Source organism: Squalius cephalus, assembly GCF_949319135.1.
Source record: "Squalius cephalus genome assembly, chromosome: 15".
Taxonomy (NCBI): Eukaryota; Metazoa; Chordata; class Actinopteri; order Cypriniformes; family Leuciscidae; genus Squalius; species Squalius cephalus.
Genome location: NC_137136.1, coordinates 1,323,193 through 1,347,655, shown reverse-complemented (window position 1 = coordinate 1,347,655; position 24,463 = coordinate 1,323,193). Strand labels below are relative to the sequence as shown.

At 36.2% G+C, this 24,463-nt stretch overlaps 1 protein-coding gene and 1 long non-coding RNA gene across 3 annotated transcripts in view; one reads left to right on the top strand and one right to left on the bottom strand.

The window, feature by feature from the left end:
• The window catches only part of LOC307172237, a 185,452-nt gene that overhangs the window by 64,876 nt on the left and 96,113 nt on the right, over nucleotides 1-24,463 (bottom strand). The gene's annotated exons all lie outside the window — the stretch shown is intronic.
• csmd3a (CUB and Sushi multiple domains 3a) overlaps nucleotides 5,890-24,463 on the top strand; it is a 331,891-nt gene continuing 313,317 nt past the window's right edge. For both annotated transcript variants that reach the window (XM_079894353.1, XM_079894352.1), the window contains exon 1: nucleotides 5,890-6,255. In XM_079894353.1, coding sequence (XP_079750479.1) covers nucleotides 6,105-6,255 — 151 coding nt within the window. In that variant the 5' untranslated portion in view covers nucleotides 5,890-6,104. The remainder of the gene's footprint in view (nucleotides 6,256-24,463) is intronic.

Below are 24,463 nucleotides of genomic sequence, written 5' to 3'. Positions count from 1 at the left end.
CTATCCAGGGCTAAGGCCGCGATCTGTCCAGCGAACTCCCGGCTCATACTGGGAAGATCAGGTGAGATCCGTACTGCTGTATTACAGGAGGTCATAGCTGCTGGATCTGAAGTGTGGCGAAGTCTTCTGTTACGAACTGCTCGGAGACACGAAGGGAGAGATCCAAATGCAGCTTTATTTTAAGGGTTATCCAGAATCGTAATCCAAAAACAGGCAACGGTCGAAACACAGGTAAGCAGTCCAAACAAACAAATAAACAAACAAACAAAACAGGCAGGGACCAGAGGCAAGAGAGTAATCCAGGGAACAAGGCAAGATATCCAGAAAACCAAGAAACATGAAACCAGGGAAAATGCTCGGAAATGCAGACTAACAGTACAACAAGACTTCGCGGTGAGTGAATGAATGAACAAGGTATATATAGACAGACTAACAGGATGAGACAGGTGAATGCAATCAGTGAATGAGGTACAGGTGAATGTGATCAGTGATAAGTGATGATGAGTCCGGGCAGTGAGTTATGGGAAATGTAGTTAGTGAGTGAATATGATAGTCTGATGTGGACTGCCCTCTGGTGGCTCACAAGGGCAGCTCCAGCTGGTGATCGTTACAATATATATATATATATATATATATATGTATATATATATATATATATATATATATGTATATATATATATATATATATATATATATTATTATTATTATTATTATTATTATTATTATTATTTATTTATTTTTTATTTATTTTTTATTTTTTATTATTATTTTTTTTTTTTACCATACTGAAATTTTATTAGTACCCCTTTTTGTATGACTCATGCTGTGGATTTATATTTTCCCTGTCCATATGTTATATTATATTATATTATATTATATTATATTATATTATATTATATTATATTATATTATATTATATTATATTTTTCTATTTAATGCCTTTTTAACAGCATTCACTAGATTTATACTTTTCCCTGTCTGTTACATATTACTAATGTTATATTAAATAATAATACAATATATTATAATTTCTGAAATTCTTTCCATGTTGTTGACAGCTCAGTTCCTTCTGTCTGACTGAGATCTCTCTGCTCCAGATTCGAGGTGTTTTGCACATCAGAAGTGCTGTTTCTTTACTGTTGCCCACAGACATGTTTGCATGCAATCGTATATCGGCCGTTCCATGAAAATTGCATTGGTAAAGTTCACAGTGTCCGTTCCTCGAGCTCCAGGGCAGAGCAAATCCATGCTAACCCCAAACTCGGCCGTTTTGTCACAAATAACAAGTATAACCCTATTCTGTTCAAACGCCCGGATTTATTTTTGCTTACCAGCAGTATTTTGGCATTTCTAAAACATAAATCTCAGGGTGAGCTGAAAGAAGAGTTTGCTCCGCAGTGCATGTCTAGAACTTCAATTCCCATCATTTTTGTCATGATTATGCCATTTTTCTAAATGAATTCATTTAGAATTCATTACTTCAATGAACTCATTGTTTCTGCCTTAAATTATTACATTGTTTAAATTAATACATTTTTAGCTAACTGTGATTTTGTATATGTACATTTCTGAAATGCATAACTTAGACAGTTTCCTCTGATAACAGATCACTGTAAATTGTAATGTGGACTCATGCATTTTCTGTAAAGCTGCTTTGAAACGATGTGTATTGTGAAAAGCGCTATACAAATAAATGTGAATTGAATTGTATTGAATCATGCTCATATACTCGCGCACACCTTAAATATATTAATCCCGACACAAGAAGGAGAGCCGTTTTCAATCATTGATCAGAAAATGCATGTAATGATGCAAATTTAACAAGTGATGCATGGAAAAGAAAATCTGATTGTGTGACACGTGACCCCCAACATTGCTTGTTTACATCTATTTTCAGTCGTATTGATATGAGACAAATATTTTGACAGCGAGCCAGATTTCAGTGAGTAGCAGCTTTGCTGGCCTCCAAATCAATGGACAGATGGGGTTGCTCTAGAAATAAATCACAGAAAAGCAGCGTGCTTTGCAGTCATGAGCATGTATCACACAGATGATGTTATTGCAGTGGTGCTGTTGCAGTGTGTGGGCTAATCCTCGGCTGGAGTGTGAGATGTGCACGGCGTTCACTGTATCAGAGTCTATAGAGATGCTTGTCTTGGTTTTCTCAGCTGATTTAAAGTGACTGTAACTCAAAAGATGTTTTTCATCTATTGGCAGCTCGAGAGTTGAAAGCGTCTAGTGTTCTCATGGCATGTGTATCAATAAAGCAGAATGACAGCTCTGGATACGCCTGCACAACATGTTGCATGTGCTTTTTATAAGCTTTTCTCTAATAGCATGTCCAGGGCTCAATCGAGCACAACCGTCGAGTCTGGAATCAAAGCGTCCAATTGTGCTTTCGTCCAAATGTCCATGTTCAGAGTTCTTTCTGCAGTTATGCAGTTTACATTATTCCAAAGAAAAAAATGTTGTACTTTATAAAATAATATTTTCTTTGGAATTATTGTGAACTGATGAATCATTCTGAATAACACCTAGAAAGTGCATTAAAAACTAATATAAATACATAACTACTTAAAGAGCATCTATTCTGCTTGTTCCCACGTTCATCTCTCTTTAGTGTGTAATGCTGATGTTTGAGCATTAAAAAGCTCTGCAAAGTCTCTCTATATCAGAGTCAGTGTTTCTGAACTCCTGAAACGCCTCCATTTTAGTCTTGAGTTTCTTCCTGGAACGAACACGTCACAATATTCCTCATTATAATAATTAATGCGCAGAATAAAGGGGCGGGGCCTGGTTGAGTTAAACTGGAGGTTATGGTAAGGGGCGGGACATTCCCCAAACACACTCGAAGCGATCGACCAATCACAACACACTGCTCCAGCCGACCAATCAGAGCACAGTGTGCTTTTCAGAAGGAGGGGCTTCATAGAGACAGGAAGTAAACAGAGCGTTTCTGACAGACTGGGAAGAGAGGAGCCGCAACAATGGAGAATATGAGGAAGATAATCAACATTCAAGCAGGAAAACCTGTTCTAGTAGAGCCTGAAACAGCATCAAGACTTTGATGATAAAGCATGTTTTCTTTAAAAATCCTGTTTTTCAAGATAACATATACACTTTCAAGCTCTGAGGTTGATAAGCAATGGTAAAGTCTTACAAAAAAGCCAAAAGTCAGTGTGATTTGGTGATGGAAATTGGGAAGTTTCACAAATGCATTTTAAAATTGCATTTTTATACAACTTTTATACAAAGTTTATATTCTACCTTTACTGCAACTCCCATTGGTTGTCGTTGCATAACTACTAATTTGCAGAAGAGCGAACTCCCTTTTAGTTAGTAGTTTTATATTTTGTCATGTCTCATCGCTGATTATGTCGATGACTGAATGAGTTAATTCCCCTCATAAGTGTTTTTGCTTAAATCAAATAAATTGAAAACCTTTTATAGTTTTGATGTCAGGTCAAGCCAAAGGTTTTAATATGCTCAGCACAAAGAATTTACTGAGGAGAAGATGAATCATTTACAGTGAATATTCTCACACATATCGTGGATCTTTAGAAGACTTCAAATAAGTTTTTTTTGTTGTTGTCCTTTTTAAAGCCCTTTGTGAGCATAAATGTTTGTTGTGTGGAACATTAGTTGTGGTTGAATATCAAACAGCGTCTCATTGTGATCGTTTAGTGTCGTTGATGTCAAGTAAATTATGTTTTGTGTGAACTGTTCCTTTAATAGGATGTTCTGGAATCTATAGTGTGCAGTAATTAATTCAGCACCATGGACAGCTCTTGACTGACCTCTGTGTGTGTGTGTGTGTTCACACTCTTGATGCCTTAAAGCCCTGCTATAGAAAACATCTTCAACGAGTCTCTATCTTTCTGATTATCATAATCGAAACTCAAGCTCTCAGCCATCCTTATCTGAATGTGTGCATGCATATGTGCATATGTGTGAGTATTAGAGGCTGAGAGAGAAGTTGGCGCTGTGTGTGTGTGTGTGTGTGTGTGTGTGTGTGTGTGTTGAGTATTAGCTTTATTAGAGAGAGGGTAAGAGAGAAGTTGGCTGTGTGTGTGTGTGTGTGTGTGTGTGTGTGTGTGTGTGTGTGTGTGTGTGTGTGTGTGTGTGTGTGTGTGTGTGTGTGTGTGTGTGTGTTGAGTATTAGCTTTATTAGAGAGAGGGTAAGAGAGAAGTTGGCTGTGTGTGTGTGTGTGTGTGTGTGTGTGTGTGTGTGTTGAGTATTAGCTTTATTAGAGAGAGGGTAAGAGAGAAATTGGCTGTGTGTGTGTGTGTGTGTGTGTGTGTGTGTGTGTGTGTGTGTGTGTGTGTGTGTGTGTGTTGAGTATTAGCTTTATTAGAGAGAGGGTAAGAGAGAAATTGGCTGTGTGTGAGAGAAAGAGAGAGAGAGAGAGAGTGTGTGTGTGCGGCGCAAGAGAGAAGTTTCTCACTCTCTCTTTCTCCCTCTCTCTATCTTTTTCTCCCTCTCTCCCTCCCTCCCTCTCCCTCTCCCTCTCCCTCTCTCTCTCTCTCTCTCGTTCTCCCTCTCGTTCTCTCTCTCTTTCTCACTCTCCCTCTCCCTCTCTCTCTCTCTCTCTCTCTCGTTCTCCCTCTCTTTCTCCCTCTCCCTCTCCCTCTCTCCCTCCCTCTCTCCCTCCCTCCCTCCCTCTCTCCCTCTCTCCCTCTCCCTCCCTCTCTCCCTCTCCCTCTCTCCCTCCCTCTCTCCCTCCCTCCCTCCCTCTCTCCCTCTCTCCCTCTCTCTCTCTCTCTCTCTCTCCCCCCCCTCTCTCTCTCTCTCTCTCTCTCTCTCTCTCTCTCTCTCTCTCTCTGTGTGTGTGTGTGTGTGTGTGGAACAGAAGTGGTCCTAACCTACAGATGGCGGAAGACTCCCTCTAAAATCCCACCGTTGATTAAACGTACCTTAGGGGGGCTAAACATAGATAAATTGGACCCTCTCCCACTTTTAATGAAGTGCTGGAATGGACTGATTATGATAATGCAAAACATAAACTGATGCATCGGTTTCAGTAGATGCAGTGCACATGCGTTAATGCATAAAAATGAAACTTTATGCAAAATAAAACGTGTGTTGTGCTTTTCATGCCGTGTTTAATGACAAAGCACTTTTTTTTGAACGCATGCATAGGCCTATGTGCATTTATTAGAATTAGGCATTGCGGTTACACTTTATTCAAAGCTGTCCGTTTTACTCTGTAATTATATATTTAAGTACTGAGTAATAATAATCAACTACGTGAACTTATTATTTAAAAAAAAAAAAAAACTTATTATAGAGTTAAGATTATGTTGTGGTTTAGGGTTAGTTGCATGTAATTATGCACAATTTATAGTAATCACTATAGTAACTGTAACATGTTTAACAAGGACACTGAAATAAAGTGTTGCTTTTGCGTTGTCTTGCAAACATTTGAAATATAATGCGTGCAAAAACAACTACTTGCAAATTGCAATTTTAGGCACGTAATATACAGTGACAGTGCTATTTCTCTTTCTCTTTATTAGAGTAAGATATTGCTTTTAGTTGATGCATGTTCATTTTAACAATGTTAATAGTATTGGCAACTATTTGTAAATGCAATTTAAAACGTTACAATCTGCACTGAATGTGACGTTCGATGGCATGGTTTTACCAATAACATTTAAAAACAGAAACATTTAAAGCGTGCAATCCGTTTCATTTTAAAACATATATCCTGCATGTGATCAGTGACGATGCCCCGATGTCGCCGATTGCATGCATTCACTTTTTCAAACGTTCAGACGTCGCTTTGGTTGATGCATCTGCAACATTTAAAACAGTAACGCGCGCGCGTGCGGCAACTCTTTGTGAAATGCAGCGTGCATGCGAATGCATGCGTTCATTAGAGATGCGTTGAAAGCGGCATGCGCTGCTGTGTAAGTGAGGAGACTCATATGAGGAGTACAGAGAATACTTTGTGCCCCTGTTGGCGAGATGGTTGAGTCCTCGTCAAGGTTCTGCTGCTGTTGGTCTCCTCATATATCCAGCGCTGACTGACTCCAGATCAGTCTTTCTCTCTCTCTCTCTCTCCAGCGCGAGGAATACCCGTTTCTGCCGGACACCTGACACTATGAGAGCAGATGATAATGATGGACGCCGAGGATTTTTAGTGCTTTCGAATAGAGGATTTATCAGATGCGCTCGCGCTACCACGATGCCGATTAAAACTGGATTTATCATTGGGAATATAGTGCTGTGCTGTATACTGTCGTGTGTTCAGGGTAAGTGCTGCTGTTTCAGGGGCTGCAGGTGTCTCTGGATCAGATGGAAAAACGCAAAAACAGAGTTTACAGAGCCTCAGTTATATATGTGTGCAATGCCGAGCACACCTGCATTCACAAGCCTTCGGAACTGACAGAGTCTTTATATGCGTTCTCTAGTCGATTGCGTTTCCACAGGACATAGAAAGGGATAAAGCGCTTTTTTGCTCATTTGTCCTCGTTTTGTCCCGGTTCTCAGCTGTGTTCTCATTTCATTCTCAGTTCTCATCAAAATCTAGAGATAATGTATGGAAGTGAACAAAAGTCTATCTATCTATCTATCTATCTATCTATCTATCTATCTATCTATCTATCTATCTATCTATCTATCTATCTATCTATCTATCTATCTAAATTAATAAATTCTCTCTCTCTCTCTCTCTCTCTCTCTCTCTCTCTCTCTCTCTCTCTCTCTCTCTCTCTCTCTCTCTCGCTAGATATTAATGCATTATGTAGCATTTTTAGCATTTTGAAGTGACTAATATATTTCTTGTGTGAACGTAACATACATTAAATTAAAGATAAAAACATGGCATTTTAAAAGTATTGTAAGTTTTTCCTAAGGAAAATGTTTATTGTATTCAACAATGCGAATGTATAGATTTACAGTAAAAATTGCCTCAATTCATGTTTAAAGGGGCATTCCCGCAATTCCCAATATGAATCATCACATTTTTTTTTTTTTTTTTTGAATTTATTTTAAAACTTAATTTTTTCTTCCTAAATTTGTTATCAGGGCATTTTATGTTGCATATGGCCTTCCATATTTATTATTATTATTATCAGTAAATTTTACAGTAGCACATTCTAATAGCTCTAATATATCTTAAAACTGAATGACATAAGGATCTGTAAAATATATACCAGGATGCCAACCTTTTAATACTTGTAACATTGTCTCATCAAATATATATATCATATTTGTTGCAGTAACATGGAGCATTTTAGGGAGAGTTGGGTAAATATGCAATCTAGATATGGTGAATGGATTTATCAGATTTTTGCTTTATGATTTCATGTTTCTTTCATTGTTTTGTTTTGTTGCACCTTCAAATGCTCCATTTGACAGGCGTTTATTTTTATTTCCCCAGTTACTCTGACAACTCATTTTCTCTGATACCATTTCTCTTCTCCTACTGTATAAAATAACTGGTCTTATTAATCTTTTTAATGAAGTGCACGGTTCAGGATTTCTGCAGGGCTTTGCTTTAATGAAAAGCACAGGTTGCAAGGGTCTTGTAGAACAGGACAGCAGGCGTGAGTGATGCTGTTCATGCATCAGATTTATAACTGGCTAAACTAAACCTCACAGAGAGCGTCTGTCACATATAGCGACTCTAAGGGTAAAAGTAGAGACTTGAGAAGAATAAATAATCAGAGATGTACTGGAGATGGAGTGTTGTGTGTCAAATAAGGAACTGTTTTTTGTTTAGATTGCACAAAGTATGAAATCCTCCTTTAATTAACACGAGCCTCATTAGACGTGACTCGAAGTCGACTTGGATGAGTAAAAGTCCCTCACGCTGCTGTTTAAAACGATTTTTACCTCCAACAAACACCTTTAAACTCGAGCAGCGTTCCCTCACATGCGTTAGTGCTTAGTGACTCAGTCTAATGGAAATCTAATGGAAATCACAGAATGAAGTTGTGCTGCCGCAGCACGACATTATCCTCCCTCCTCGTGTTCATTTTCTGCTTTCTTGTGTGTGTGTGTGTGTTTGAGTGCTAAACAACAATTGTGCATGTAAAGTCCTCCTTATGTTGTAGGTAAATGCCATGCATGAGTTCAGCTCTAAGATTCATCATAATGTCACATTGGTAAATTATGTGACTCTCTTTTCATGAATGCAAATATTTAGTGGCTTTCTTCTATCAACAGTGTTTGGACACAAGGCCGCGGGAGTTGCAGTCGTGGCTTTGAAGTTATTTCTCATATAATGTCCTTGGCCAAACAACAGCGCTGCCTTCAAGGCTCTCTTGATGCATTTTTAATAAGAGGCGCTTAGAAAATTGGGCTGTGTGTTGAATTGGGAGGTCAATGAAATAACTTTTCATCTCATTTGGTGTTATTGATCTGGGTCCCACTCGATCGGTCGCGGTCTGGTAATTTTAACACTTTGAGTTTAAGTCTCTACATGCTTTCATTTGCTCGGTTGGAGGATGACCTTGATCTCTAGTGTTTGGGTTTAGGAGTAGTTCATTCATTATTTAATATTTCATATTTACTCACCCTCATGTTGTTATAAACCCGTTTGCTGTTTATTTTTTTTTAATAATCTTTAGGCAGATCTTGTTCATAATGTCCAGAAACACCTACAAGTAAAACAAAACCCACTTCTGCTCCATGATAAGCCTCACAAATCTCAATCACAGTTTCAAAAATGTCTCTCGTCATGGTTTGACATGCTTAACGCCGAACCAACAGCAGTTTGGATATTTGCAGAAAGGAGAATGAAGAGAAAGATTGTCTCTGAATGCCAAATTGTGGTTTGTTTATGTCTCATGGCTCCTATTATAATATTTTAAATGTTTTTGAGTCTCCTACAGTACATTTACATGCATCCATGTTTTCTCATACATTGCACATCACCTCATTTATATAAAAATGGTCTGAAACAGTTAGTTTGAAGATCCAGCCTCTCTAAGCCCCGCCTTTCTGAGAGCTGCTCTGCTCTGATTGGTCAGACGGCCCACTCTGTTGTGATTGGTCGACCGCTTACAGCATGTGTTTAAAACAAAACGCACATTAGCATATCTGAATTCCAACTCTCAGCACTTGATACACAGTGATACAGTAACAATGGCGTTGGTTTTACGGTATCAATCTCGTCTTTCTGAAGTGCATCAAAGTGTTTCGCAAAACATCAGGCTGGCATTATGCAAATTTGTTACATTGTAACGTAAGATTGTAACAGTAAGTGAGACTGGAATTACTGACGACTCGTTTCAACAGTTCAGAATCAATTCTTTCTTTTAGGAGACGATAAGTTTATTGGCCGTGCACTTTGATCTTTAAAACTTTGCAGACCTTTTACATTCACCTGTATTGCTTTTTTAAAAGGACTAAACAATCTACAGTAAAAACCTGTTAGTTGGTTAACGCTAAGTTCTCTTTCTATTTACGGTGAGAAACTAATGGGACTTTACAATAAAAGCAAATACTGTTAAAATAAATGTCATCTTTTAATTCTCAGTGAAAAAATGTAAAGTGAAGTTCCCAGAATCCTTCTGTTTTGTCTCATCAGTTATGTACATTAGGGCTTTATGTTACGTGTTATGTTGGTAAATCAGTGTTCATTGCATTATTTTAGTGACATGTTTGTTAGTGACCCTGTGTACAGTGTGTTCTGTACTGTATATTAGTATTTACCTCCCAAAAATATTGCTACTGTATTTTTTACTGTAAAACCCTGGCAACCACAGCTGCCTTTTTTTAATGTAAATGTCACTGATTTTTTTGCATTTAATTGTATGACTTAGAAAACATGGAAAAAAAAAGTATTTTATAGGATATGTTGCTTTTTTGTCCTTTTTGAAGCTTGACACTCATGGTCTCAAATTTGTCTGAACTATAGTTTTAAATTGTTCAACATCAAGCCTCGTAATCAGACCTTTTCTGTTGAGCGGTCGTTGAATAGCAAAGAAAAAAGCCTGTATTTCTCCTTTAACCAGTGATGGACTGTGGAGGACGCGATCCGGAGCGCTCGTCGATGCTTTAATTACATGCTCAGATGCAAACGGTAGTTTATAGTGACTATAGTGACTCAAGATGCTGCAGTGTTTTAGGAGTCCGTTATGTAGTTACTGTAAAAACAGAAGCTTGTGACGAGCTTTCTCATCCGTCTCATGCTTTTCTCCTATGATTCCTATAGAAGTAAAAGTGTAGAGCTGGAAATAACAGTTCAGATCATTTGGTTTCGAAGGAATTTAATGAGAAGAGTTTGTTCAAGTTTGAAGAAGAATTGAGTTATTCTACTGATTTATTTTTATACCACCATTTAAAAGTTTTGTGGTCAGCAAGCATGCATTAAATGAATCAAAAGTGACAGTAAAGACATTAATAATGTCACAAAATATTATTTTTCAAATGCTGTTCTTTTGAACTTTTTGTTTTGAACTTGTTTTGTCCATCAAACTATCCTGAAAAGTAAAATGTATCACTGTTTCCACACTAACATACAGCAGCAATTTAAATATACAAAAAAAAATGGTGAAGGTTAGATTTATCGGTAACACTTTACAATAAGGTTCATTAGTAAACGTATTTACTAACATGAATTAACTTTTTGTTACAGTATTTAGTAATCTTTGTTAATGTTAGTTAATAAATATCCAGCTGTTCATTGTTCATGTTAGTTCACAGTGCATTAACTATTGTTAACAAATAAAATCTTTGATTTTAATAATGTATTAGTAAATGTTGAAATTAATATTAACTAAGATTAATTAATGCTGTAGAAGTATTGTTCATTCTTAGTTCATGTTAACTAGTTAACTAATGTTAACTAATGAACCTTATTGTAAAGTGTTACCAATATATCTTTATTTGTTTACATATTTTTGGACACAATGGCATACGTGTCAGTCTAAAGTGTATCATATAATCAGCATATAATGTCATCTTGGACTAAAAACATAGGATTTTTACTGAATGTTTTGGTGATATCAACACTGCCTTGTTTCTATAAATGGATGTGAATAACAGTTCAGATCATTTGGTTTCGAAGGAATTTAATGACAAGCTTTGAACCCAGTTTGAAGAAGAATTGAGCTATTCTACTGATTAATTTTTTTTATACCACAATTTAAAAGTTTTGTGGTCAGCAAGGATGCATTAAATGAATCAAAAGTGACAGTAAAGACATTTATATTGTTAGAAAATATTCTATTCAAAATAAATGCTGTTCTTTTGAACTTTCTATTCATCAAAGAATCCTGAAAAGTCAAATGTATCACGGTTTCCACACTAACATACAGCAGCACAACACTTTAAATATACAGAAAATGTTGAATGTTAGATATATCTTTATTTGTTTGCATCTGTTTGGACACAATGGCATATGTGTCAGTCTAAAGTATATCATATAATCAGCATATAATGTCATCTTGGACTAAAAACATAGGGTTTTTACTGAAGGTTTTGGTGATATCAACAATGATTATATGAGAAACACAAACTCAGATTCAGAAGACGGCGTGTCGCCTTCAGCAAGAGAGCCAGTATATGAAGCTCTTTTCTACTCGATCCTGATAACCTTTACTCCGCATCGCTCTCCAGATGAAGCGCTGTGAAGATCATGTGTAAAGAAGCAGCGTGACCCCTGAGTGGAAAAGTGCGGAAATTAATTTAATCAGTCGAGCAGATGACGCTTTAATTGACATTGTGATCCATCATCAACCTCTCCGTCCTTATCAAAGGTAATTGACTTGAAATGTTGCTCAGACGTCAGATTGGTCTTGTACCTATCCAGCCGACTTTTAATACGCGCTTCAAATATCATCTTTCATTCAGCTAATGAGTGTATTATTAGGCTGTCTGAAGTCTGCTCATACACTATGCACTGTGATTTGAACGTTATTCAAGTTATTTAAATAATTAGTTGTTAAACCTGCAAACTCATCGTCTTTTGGCGAAATTCCCTGTCCTGTCGTTGAATTTGCCTTTTCGTTTATTCAGCCTGTCTGCTGTTTTTAATAGATAACAAATTATCGTGATTTTAACGGTAAAAAATGCCACGGTGAAAATCTGTTAATTAGCTAACAGAAAGTTTCCGAACTACAGACCCTTTCCAAAAAATTTGAATATCATGGAAAAGTTTATTTATTTCCATAATTCCATTCAAAACGTTAAACTTCCATAGATTATAGATTCAGGGCCCACAACTTAAACGATTTCAAGTATTTAGTTGTTTATTTGTACATAATTTGGGCTTCCAGCTCATAAAACCCACGAAAACAGGATTTCAAAAAATTTGAATATTACATGAAATCACACAGTAATTACACAGTAATACCATGGTCATTGAACCAGGTTTTGGTTATTTTGGCAGTGTGGGCCGGTGCAAATCCTGCTGGAAAATGAAGGAAGCATCTCCATAAAGCTTGTGTGCTGAAGGAAGCATGAAGTGCTCTGGACATGTCCTGGTAAACGGCTGTGTTGAGTGGACAGCACAGTGGACCAACACCAGCCGATGACATGGTTCCCCAAACCAACACAGACTGTGGAAACTTCACACTGGACTTCAAGCATCTTGGATTGTGTGCCTCTCCATTCTTCCTCCAGACTCTGGGACCTTGGTTTCCAAATGAGATGCAAACTTTGCTCTCATCAGAAAAGAGGACTTTGGTCCACTGTGCTTTATTAAATCCAGAGTCAACGCAGCCGTCTACCAGGACATGTCCAGAGCACTTCATGCTTCCTTCAGCACACAAGCTTTATGGAGATGCTGACTTCATTTTCCAGCAGGATTTGCACCGGCCCACACTGCCAAAAGAACCAAAACCTGGTTCAATGACCATGGTATCACTGTGTAATTACTGTGTGATTTCATGTAATATTCTAATTTTCTGAAATCCTGTTTTCGTGGGTTTTATGAGCTGGAAGCCCAAATTATGTACAAATAAACAACTAAATACTTTAAATCGTTTAAGTTGTGGGCCCTGAATCTATAATCTATGGAAGTTTAACGTTTTGAATGGAATTATGGAAATGAATAAACTTTTCCATGATATTCTAATTTTTTGGAAAGGGTCTGTATATACAGTAAATAACTGTGATAGATCTAACCTTACATTTAATGTAAACATTTTACTGTAAAATACTGTTAAATTGACAGTTTTTAGAAGTGAAACAAACAAGTCATTGTATCATTTACAGTGAAACAAACTTTCTTTATATCTTTTCTTAGTGTTTTTTCTAATCAGTTATGTACATTAGGGTTTTATGTTACATTTAATGTTGTTAAATTAATATTTACTGCATTTATAAAATTTCATGTGTGTTACCATGATGGTGTTCAGTGTTTGTGTGAATGACAGCTTCTATATATTAGTATTTGTCCTCTTGTGGAAAAGCTGCTCGTGATGAGCTTTGATTGATCATGTGACTCTCATCACATGTATCATTACAATGGTACAAAACAGATATTAATACTTCAATAGATCAGTAAATTAACATTGTGTCAGATAATGAAATATGTTTTTTTACTGTAAATTTCAGTTAAGTCTGTAAAACCTAAAATGTTGCTACTGTATTTTTTACGGTAAATTTCTGCCGACCACAGCTGCCCTTTTTTTTTTAAAGTTGACATTTTATTTTATTCAAAAACTTGTGCTGATGAAGTCTGTTCATCCACTATACACTGTGAGTAACTTAAGTGAACATTTAAGCAATATTTTTATTTTATTTTAGTTAATTAATTTAAATAATTTGTTGTTAAACCTGCAAACTCGTCGTCTTCTGGCAAAATTCCCTGTCCTGTCGTTGAATTTGCGTTTTTATTCATTCAGCCTTGAGTTGTTTTAACCCAAATTTGGGTTGAATATGGAACAAAACCTTTTTAATTACATTTTTAATCCAATGTTTGAGTTTGTCTATATTTGACCCAAAATTGGGTTAAAACAACCCAACATTCTTCAGAGTGTAACATACATAATCATATATTAAGTTGACATTTTATTTAATCATAAACCTGTGCTGTAAAGTTGTTTAAATCAAGTTTTTCGCCACTCTGGAGTTTGCAGGAATGTTTTATCATCCACTAGGTGAAAATGATAAGTGCTATTGCTTAGAAAAGTATGAACAGCTCATGCAATGTCAAACCGCATGACTTTAGGATATCATTCATGTTTGAAACCTAAACCATGTGGGGCAAATGTTTGAACAAATCCCTAAACCTAAGCATGAGTGACAGTAGTGATGTTGTCTATCCGCTTATTTTCCATCCGTCTCCTACCTGCGCTTCGAATCTTCACATTTATCTTCTGACATTCGTTTCTCAGAAGACTCCGCAGTCTTTTGTTTTAAGAAGCTTTCGAAAGTCTCGCTCGGTTGCACAGGCTCTCGCTGAGATCGGCTTGACTGACAAACACACTTTAGTCCATTTCACAAACCCAGTGAAACCCAGTGAAACCCAGTGCAATCCAGTGCAATCCAGGAATCCCTGGTCTTGGAAAGCAGGCGTTCTCCACCCGTCTCACAAATTGAATAACAGATGGCAGACCTGGGCGACCGTAATTATTATTCACTGGTTTATTAACCCGATCTGGACTGGCAGTTTTGGAGAAAGAAAAGGGCTTCTGGTAATTGACACTGATGAAGTTCGATTAGTTGTGTTGCTTTAACACTCCTCCAAAGTCCCGCCGGGTTTGCTGTGTAATGATAATATTCGTATTGTTTGTGCTCCCTTCGATAATTCAGGCGTTTTTGATTCACATCACATCATCTGTTCCTTGTCCAGCGATTGCTTTCTGTCAGAAGGGATTACCTTTGATCACTGGCTTAGTGGTTTCTTCACTTCTAAGTGAACTTAATCCACATATATTGCCTCTTTTGAATGTTTCCTCAAAGTGTTTCAGATTTGGGAAATCTTTGTCAGTTAGACATGAAGCATAAACCGGCAAATTATAATCCTTAAAGGGACAGTTCACCTAAAAATGGAACTTCAACCGTGTATTAATGTCTTCTGCATAACAACAACAACAACAGATGTTAAAGTGCCCCATTATGCTTTTTGTTTGTGAATGTAAAAGGTCTGCTAAGTTTTAAAGATCAAAGTAAATGACAAATAAAGTTATTATCTCCTAAAAGAAATAATCGATTCTGAACTGCTGAAACGAGTCAGTAATTCCAGTCTCACTTCCTGTTACAATGTAACTGATTTGCATAATGCCAGCCTCTGGTCTTGATTGGCTGAACAGCGTCTCTTAGCCACGCCCTCAAACACTGTAGTGTATCTGAGACTGGAAGAGTTTGGGTCGTGTTGAGAAGACGCTGTTTTCTGCTGATAAAGCAAATCCACTTTGAGATTGATACTGTAAAACTGACACTTTATATCACTGTGTATCAAACACTGAGGAAAATTCAGATGTTAATGGACATTTAGTTTCCAATATGCACTGTAAGCGTTCGACCAATCACAACAGACTGAGCTGTCTGACCAATCAGAGCAGAGCAACTCTCAGAGAGGCGGAGTTTAGAGAGACTGAATCTTCAAACTAACCGTTTCAGACTCTTTGAGAAATGAGGAGATGTGCACTGTAAATTAGAGACAATTAATGTGTTTTTTGAACTTGGATGCATGTAAACCTATTGTTGGAGACTCCAAAACAACATTAGGATCTTTAAGAAAGCCGGTGAAGTTCATCACTTGTAACGTATGGTTATCGCTAATGTATCATAATGCATCACATATCATCCAAATGCATTTTTGACTGTGTCAGAAAAGAAAATGCAACTTATTTAACAAGCAGTGTTTGTGTGAACTCACATCCTAAAACAAACATCACCTTAATGTCACATCTAATGATCCAGAACAAATTCAAGTGAGCTTGACAAAAACCCCAAGCACATATTTAATGTCTACAGCGCTTATTTCCCAGTAGAAATGGAGTCATGAGTTGGAAAATAAATTAGCATTTAGAAATTGATTTACTTTTTTCAAGCTCTTCATTTTGATGGTATTTGTACGTGCATTGAAAAGGCAGCATTTTTCAGTTTCCAGACACAGCCTTGAACATGTTTTATGTTATTGTTGTAATATTTTTTATAATTTAAAACTTGACATGCATACTTAACCTTATAAAGCCTGATGGATGAAATAAGTCAGAATGGAGCATTTATTGATTTTTTAGAATATAAAGGAAAATCCCCCCAAAAAATTTTGCAAATGTGTTTTTTGTTAAAGTCCCCCTGTAGTCAGTAATTTTATCTCTTAAAACTCATCTTTGATCACAAAAATGACATATCTTCAGGCCCGGCTCCACGGGGGGGCCAGGGTGGGCCTGGCCCACCCAATCAGAAGCTTGGCCCACCTTGGCCCCACACCACATAATAACAGCTAATCACAAAATTGTTCAATCTTCAATATTCAGTCGCTGCTCTCACGCCACACACCATGTTCTATGCAGTGAAACATACATCGCGGAGCAGAGAGGACACTGACGACGCGCTGACAGACAGGAAAGATCAGGTTACTTTTAATATGAAACAAAGTCTCAACTTTCGAATTTGGTCATTTTTTAACGCAATTTAATAAATAAATACCGTTTTGTGGCTCTTTAATGTGTCTGATAGATCGCTGTAGAGCCTCAGTTAAAGCTGCTGGTGAACCGATCATCACTTCCTTCTAGTTAATTTATAGCATCAAATAAACATACAGTAAATGAACATAAGAAGGAATGTTGTTTTAACCGTGGAAAGACGTCAGTACACTCCATTATTCAAGTTCCAACTAATTCACCTGACTGCTTTGTCGGACGCAGATGGCGGATTATGATTGGTCAGATCGCCTGTCAATCAAACTCCCTGCGAAATTTGAATCTTCATGATGATTTGTAATCGAGAGTTAACACACTCTGTAGCCTAATAAAACACAACATGCACAGATGTCTTGTTCCGAAGGGGAAACCTTGTGTTTTTAGCTCATGAAAAAGCAATAACACATGAAATGGACATGCGTGAGTTTGTAACCGAATTCTCTAATGAATATAAAGCTAATGTTGTAAATTATAGGCCTAGTGATGTAAGTAGATCTTTTTCAAGACCTGCTCAATTTTCTTCAAATCTAAAGTTACTAAACTGATACAAGATCTGTTGTGTAAAAAAAAAAAAAAAAAAAAACAACAACAAAAAAAAAAAAATGCAAAAAATAACAGTGGCCAAAAATCTGTAATGTTATAGGCTACTACATTAACAGACGTGAGAATAATTCTCAAGAAAAACAGCATTTCAGATAACAGTTTTCTAAAATGAGCAAAAAGCTGATGTTGTAAATGGTATAGTGATGTAAATAGTTATTTTAAAAGACCTGTCCCTTTTTATCAAATCTGAAGTTACTTAATTGATACAGGATCTGTTAAGGGGTAAAAAATAATACAAACGCAAAAAGAGAGAATGTAAAAATAAACCTGTCAATTTTTTTTATCTCTATATATATAGAGTTACTAAATAGTAGCAAAATATATACAAAAAAAAAAAAAAATTATATATATATATATATATATATATATATATATATATATATACACCCGGCCCACCTGGAACATGACTTGGCCCACCTTTCATCTCATATCTGGAGCCGGGCCTGCATATCTTCATGCCCTAAAATATCTTGAATGTAACTCGACACCCTTGCCTCATTTAGTATGCGTGGTTCTATGAATATGCAAATGAGCCCCGCCTCCACTCCCTCCCTCAGCGCAGAGATCCACTGGTTGACGATCACACGTTGATCTGATTGGTTACAAGGTAGTTTGTGACGTCAGAAACACCAGCGATTTCAAAGTGTGTTTTTGAGACTGTCTTTGGTTCACTGCAGTTTTAAGGAGAAAATACTCAGCAATGCTGTCAACATATGAATTTACACATGGTTTGTCTTAAAGCAGATTAAAAACACCACATAGACGCATAAACTACATTAAAAGCTTGATATTCACCACAGGGGGACTTTAAGTATCATTTGATACATGATGCTTTTATGCTTCATATAGTCTGATATAATGAGAATATGGAGCTGAGCAAAAATATGCAGATGATGATATTTATATGCACAGATTTATTCTGTGAGCAAAATTGTCCAATATTAGGCAGGTTCCCAATATAAATTAAATGGTATTTGACTGGTCATGTGATCTAAAAATGATCCCTGTGTGTTACGTGTTGCATTCATTTCTTGTAAATCTCGAGTTCAAGATCTCAGTGTTTGTTTTGGAGAAGCTACTATAGTTTCTGAGGACTAAACTATAGATGAAAACATTGTAAAGTAACAGAAACAGTCGGTTTGCCCTTTTGCTGGGCTTCAAAGGGCCATCTCCTCTGCTTTGATCAACCGGACTCACGTCGAGATCCCTGTTGCCTCATCCACAGACTAACTGTGCCACAAATCAATACTGGCTTTCGATTCCAGCGCACAGCGCCACTGATGGTTTGTTTTCTGATGTAATGAAGCGTCTTAAACAGGATTGTCGGGTTTCTGAGACGACCCTCGGCTGGCTGTCACGGCTCTTATGACAGAAATGATTGATCCAAATCCATGTCTAATGGTTTCTCTGCTTGTTAACACACTGCAGGTCTGAGGTCTGGTGATCCTGATGCTAATATCAACCTGTTATTCTCCCATATAATCCTCGAGGAGTGGAGTGTGTCACTTCAGCAGCGAAGAGAATTGCTCATATAATGACTTGTTTTCAAACAGGTTTCCTGAACACTCTCTCACACACACACACGCACACACACACTCATGCATTCATTTAGTCAATGTTGCTGTTTTGGGCTGGATTATCTATCTATCTATCTATCTATCTATCTATCTATCTATCTATCTATCTATCTATCTATCTATCTATCTATCTATCTATCTATCTATCTATCTATCTGTCTGTCTGTCTGTCTGTCTGTCTGTCTGTCTGTCTGTCTGTCTGTCTGTCTGTCTGTCTGTCTGTCTGTCTGTCTGTCTATCTATCTATCTATCTATCTATCTATCTGTCTGTCTGTTTGTCTATCTCTATCTATCTATCTATCTATCTATCTATCTATCTATCTATCTATCTATCTATCATTTGTATATCTATCTATCTATCTATCTATCTATCTATCTATCTATCTATCTATCTATCTATCTATCTATCTATCTATCTATCATTTGTATGTCTATCTATCTATCTATCTATCTATCTATCTATCTATCTATCTATCTATCTATCTATCTGTCTGTCTGTCTGTCTGTCTGTCTGTCTGTCTGTCTATCTATCTATCTATCTATGTATCTATCTGTCTGTCTTTCTGTCTGTCTGTCTATCTGTCTATCTGTCTGTCTATCTATCTATCTATCAATCTGTCTGTCTGTCTGTCTGTCTGTCTGTCTGTCTATCTATCTATCTATCTATCTATCTATCTATCTATCTATCTATCTATCTATCTATCTATCTATGTCTGTCTGTCTGTCTGTCTGTCTGTCTGTCTGTCTGTCTGTCTGTCTGTCTGTCTGTCTGTCTGTCTGTCTGTCTGTCTGTCTGTCTGTCTGTCTATCTATCTATCTATCTATCTATCTATCTATCTATCTATCTATCTATCTATCTATGTCTGTCTGTCTGTCTGTCTGTCTGTCTGTCTGTCTGTCTGTCTGTCTGTCTGTCTGTCTGTCTGTCTGTCTGTCTATCTATCTATCTATCTATCTATCTATCTATCTATCTATCTATCTATCTATCTATCTATCTATCTGTCTATATATCATCTGCTGTCTGTCTGTATCTCTCTCCATCTATCTATTGATAATTTGTTTTGTTGCATATATTCTAATTCATATTATAATGTTTTTATTTTTAGCGCAATTTTCCACCGGACAAAATTGCGATTGTTAACTCATGATTTCTGTTCTGTGCGTCTGTGCGCACCAATCTTGCACTTCTATCTACTCCTCAACCAGACCACCTAGAGACTTCGGGTTTTCGGCATTATGTTAAGGAAGGTCTAATCTCGGGAACGCACAAAAAAAATCCAGGAAAATATTTACTATCTCTTAGTGTTGTGATCCCATGACGTGAGAAAATTGCGCTAAAACACTCACTGAGTTTTTATTACTTGTTTATTTTTATATTGTGTATAAATTAATTTTAGCATAAATTATATTGATATACATACATATACTATATATATATACTAAAATTATTTATCATTCTTAATATTATTTTATTCAATATATAATAATAATAATAAATAAATAATATAAATATGATATATAGAAATCATTCACCTTATGTTGTTCCAAACTCATATGCGGTTATATGGACTGTATATATATATGGAGTTTGATGTTTTTCGTCACGATGAAACGCACTCGTATAAAGAGAATCATTTGAGTCGTCACTATTTCTTAAACATCCATGAGCCAAGCAGATTTAAAGGAGCTTATTCTGTTTTAGTGGACAGTGTGTGTGTGTCCACAACTCTACACACTGACCCTTTCTGAAGCCCAAACTTGTTTTCTCATCTGTGTGCATTCATAAAGCATATTCCTTGAAGGAATTTCCTTTCACGTCTTATAGATGCAACTCACGCAAGACTCGCTGTTCTGTACTCCAGCTTTTGGTGCTTGTCGGCTCCAATTCTTCTCTGGCCATCTGGTTATGTGTGAAGAAATAAGATTGAGGTCTATTGTCATCTCTGTTCTGCCTCTCTAGTGGCAAAACAAATTGATTGAGCCCTCATGTGTGTGTGTGTGTGTGTGTGTGTGGAGACGACAGGTTAAAATCGCCACAGGAGCAGCGGCCTCATATTCTTATATCAATGAGATTCATGTGTTTAGATGTCGATTCGTATGACTGACCTATTTTCTCGGCTCGGTGATCGCAGCGTGATGTTAATGCTGTTTCTCGTATCACTTTATGGCGTTCGGTGTCGGTGGTCACCCCGGGGAGGCCGGCGTATAATCTGAGTGAATGGTGGATGAGAAAAAGATTTCCCGCCGTGAAAGTAAAGCAGAATGAGGAGTGGAGATGAAGCTTCTAAATGAGTGTGTGGTCCGAGAGCGTCAGGGTTCGATTTGGGGACGTGCAATCAGAGTTTGTCTTTGTCGAGGGATTTTTGTATAATATTTGACAATACCCAGGTTATTTATTTATTTATTTATTTACACACTACCATTCAAAAGTTGGGGTCAGCAAGACTTCTGCTCACCAAAACAGTTCTCTATGTGAATATATAGTAAAGTGTAATTTATTCCTGTGATCAAAGCTGAATTTTCAGCATCATTACTCCAGTCTTCAGTGTCACATGATCCTTCAGAATCATTATAATACATTATTAGATGTGCTTTAGTTCACTTTTCCAGCAGCTTTAGTTCTGGAAGTGTTTTTTTTCTATTTATTTCTCCCATTGGGATTTTTAAAAAAGTCTTGGTTTAAGCGTTATAAGCCGTGAACCGAACCAACCAGCGACCAGGAGAATCACAACATTACAAACTTTGATTTGAAGCAGAAAAGTATTTGAAAATCGGATAAAATTACAAAGACTGTGAACTTAACAGCTTTAGTGAGGGAAAGAACTACAATCCCATGAAGCATTGCGAATAGCATAATCGAATTAAAGATAGAGAAACATAAAACTTTTTTTAAGTACGCTTTTTGTATATATTAAATCAATATTTTTATGCATATATGTATATATATATATACCCACGTTTCAGTATTTTGAGAGCGTAGGGAGATCGACTCGATTACATCATTCGCAGTGCTTCATGGGAGTGGGCGGAGCTAACGAGATCTTGTGGTGCATTTTGCTTGTTTCGACTCTGATTGGTGGAATTTTCTGCACAGCATCATGGGTAATGTAGTTTTCCAACATGAATTCTTCAGTTAAACACGATTATTTTAAAACTAAGTTGAAATAACGCAGACTAGCGGCTTGAACAGAAGCAAATACCATCGATTAACAACCTCGTCGCTCACAGTAGGGCTGACTTTAACACTTTATAAATTATTTTTACCAATCAGTTTCCCTAGTATGGAGAAAATGAATGGAGTTTCTACTTCCAAAACTTGACTGTTGCAATCCATTTTCCGCTCACAAAACATTTCGGATTATTATCAGTGCTGAGTTATTATTTTGGAGGAAACCATTTTCAGGATCCTTTGATGAATTGAAAGCTCAAAAGAACAGCATTTATCTGAAATAGAATCTTTTGAAACATTATAAGTGTCTTTACTGTCACTTTTGATCAATTTAATGCATCCTTGCTGAAAAAAAGTATTTATTTCTTTAAAAAAAATATCGACGCCAAACTTTTAAACATTAGTGCATTATAAATAAGTGTTTGTTCTTGTAATTGTTTCTGTATTTTTTGGGTGATGGCTTAAGTGGACTGTCAACGGCGCACGGATTAGGCAAAACTCATTTATTGAAATTTCAGCGTGCGATAGAAATCTTTCATAAGTCATTATCATCACGCATGTTTGATGTGAAGCGGGTGTGTTGTGTCAGAGTGTGTGAACCAGTTAAACATTTCTGAGAGCAATTCTCCTGACTTATACAATATAATCATTCCCTACAGATACAATCAATTACAGCATAACTTTTTTTCAAAAGGAGTGTGATCAAAAGCGTTACACGTTTAATGGGGAACTTTAAATGCAACTACCCCAGAATTTGTTTCTTTGTTGCATGATTATTGTATATTTTACCATATTTTATAAAACCCCATTATTTATTCATTAACTTTATTTATTTATTTGTTTCTTTGTTTTCGTATTTTGTAAAATTTTGTTTTGTTTTATTGCCTGTGATAATATAGGCTATATATATATATATATATATATATATATATATATATATATATATATATATATATACTATTGTGATTCAAATATGGACATTTCTGAAATATTAATATAGCCAGTACTGATGCTGTTTTAAGAGGATCAACCCCACGTAAAATATACACATACTTTTTTATTTTAATATTAATGATATTATTATTTATGATCATTATTTATATATATATATATATATATATATATATATATATATATATATATATATATATATATACATTTATTTATGATAAGTAGATAATTTGTTTGCAAAAACAGTATAGAAATATTTCTATAAGGAAAACACTAAAAGGGTCTGATCATTTGCAGTTTTATGTTGTGTTAATAATTGATTTTTTAATGTTACATGGCCATGATTACCTTTTTATAATTAATACAAATTTGTTAATTGAATAGAAGCTTTGAGCATTGATATCTTGGCTTAGCTAATAATGTGTCGGATAAAGATAAAAATAAAAATAAGATAGGTGGTATTGTCTACAAGAAATGAGTTTTGTGCTTAAAACAGAATAACACATTTCTGTGCTCAGGGTCTGTGGACTCTTCATAGGAAAACCCTCGATTCTAAGAGTCTTTCTGTGTCTCGACCGTCATCACCGCTGATGTGACTCTGATAATGGAGACAAAAGATGATTTTGGTCACGATTGCCTCCAGTTTTCGGCTGCCTGAAGAAATTAAAGGTTTAGCATTATCCAGACTCTTTCCACCACAGAGACGTCACGGCGCTCACAGAATCAACATCCTGAAATGGACCTTTCTGATTGGATGAGTGTGGAACTGTGATTGTACATTTTATTGAATTCTATAGAGAACAACAGTTTCCATTTCTCCATGGGGAAACTGATTTTAAAGGATAACTTATAAACTGTTAAAGTCAGCCCTACTGTGAGCTACATAGTTTTAAAATAATCATTTAACAGTGGAATTTGTAGTGAAAAACTACATTACCCATGATGTTGTACAGAAAATTCCACCAATCAGAGTCAAAACAAGCAAAATGCACCACATGATCTCTTTAGCTCCGCCCACTCTCATGAAGCACTGCGAATGATGTAATCGAGTCGATCTCCCTACGCTCTCAAAATACTGAAATGTGGGTTATATATGGATATTTTGCAATAAATATAAAATATATTGATTTTATATATATAAAATCAACATTTTTAAATGGGTATTTTTATATTTCTACACCATTTTCAGTTTGATAATGCTGTTCGCAATGCATCATGCTATTGTAGTTCTTTCCCTCACTGAAGTTCACAGTCTTTGTCTTTTATATTTTTGTCCAATTTTCAAATACTTTTCAGCTTCAAATCAAAGTTTGTAATGTTGTGATTCTCCTCATAGCTGGTTGCTTTGGTCCATATCTTATAATGCGTTAACAAATACTTAAAAAAAAAAAAAAAAATCCCTATGGGAGAAATAAATGGAAAAAATACTTGTGTAAAAATACAGTGCATGTATACAATATCACTTACAGGTATGATTAACACTTTTTTTTAAAATGAATAAATGCAATTATTTATTAAACATTGAGCATTGACACTCTAGTAAGTGCATTACAGTTTAATCACTAACTCACTGCCACTTTTGACATTGCTTTATTTGCATCATGTGGATTGG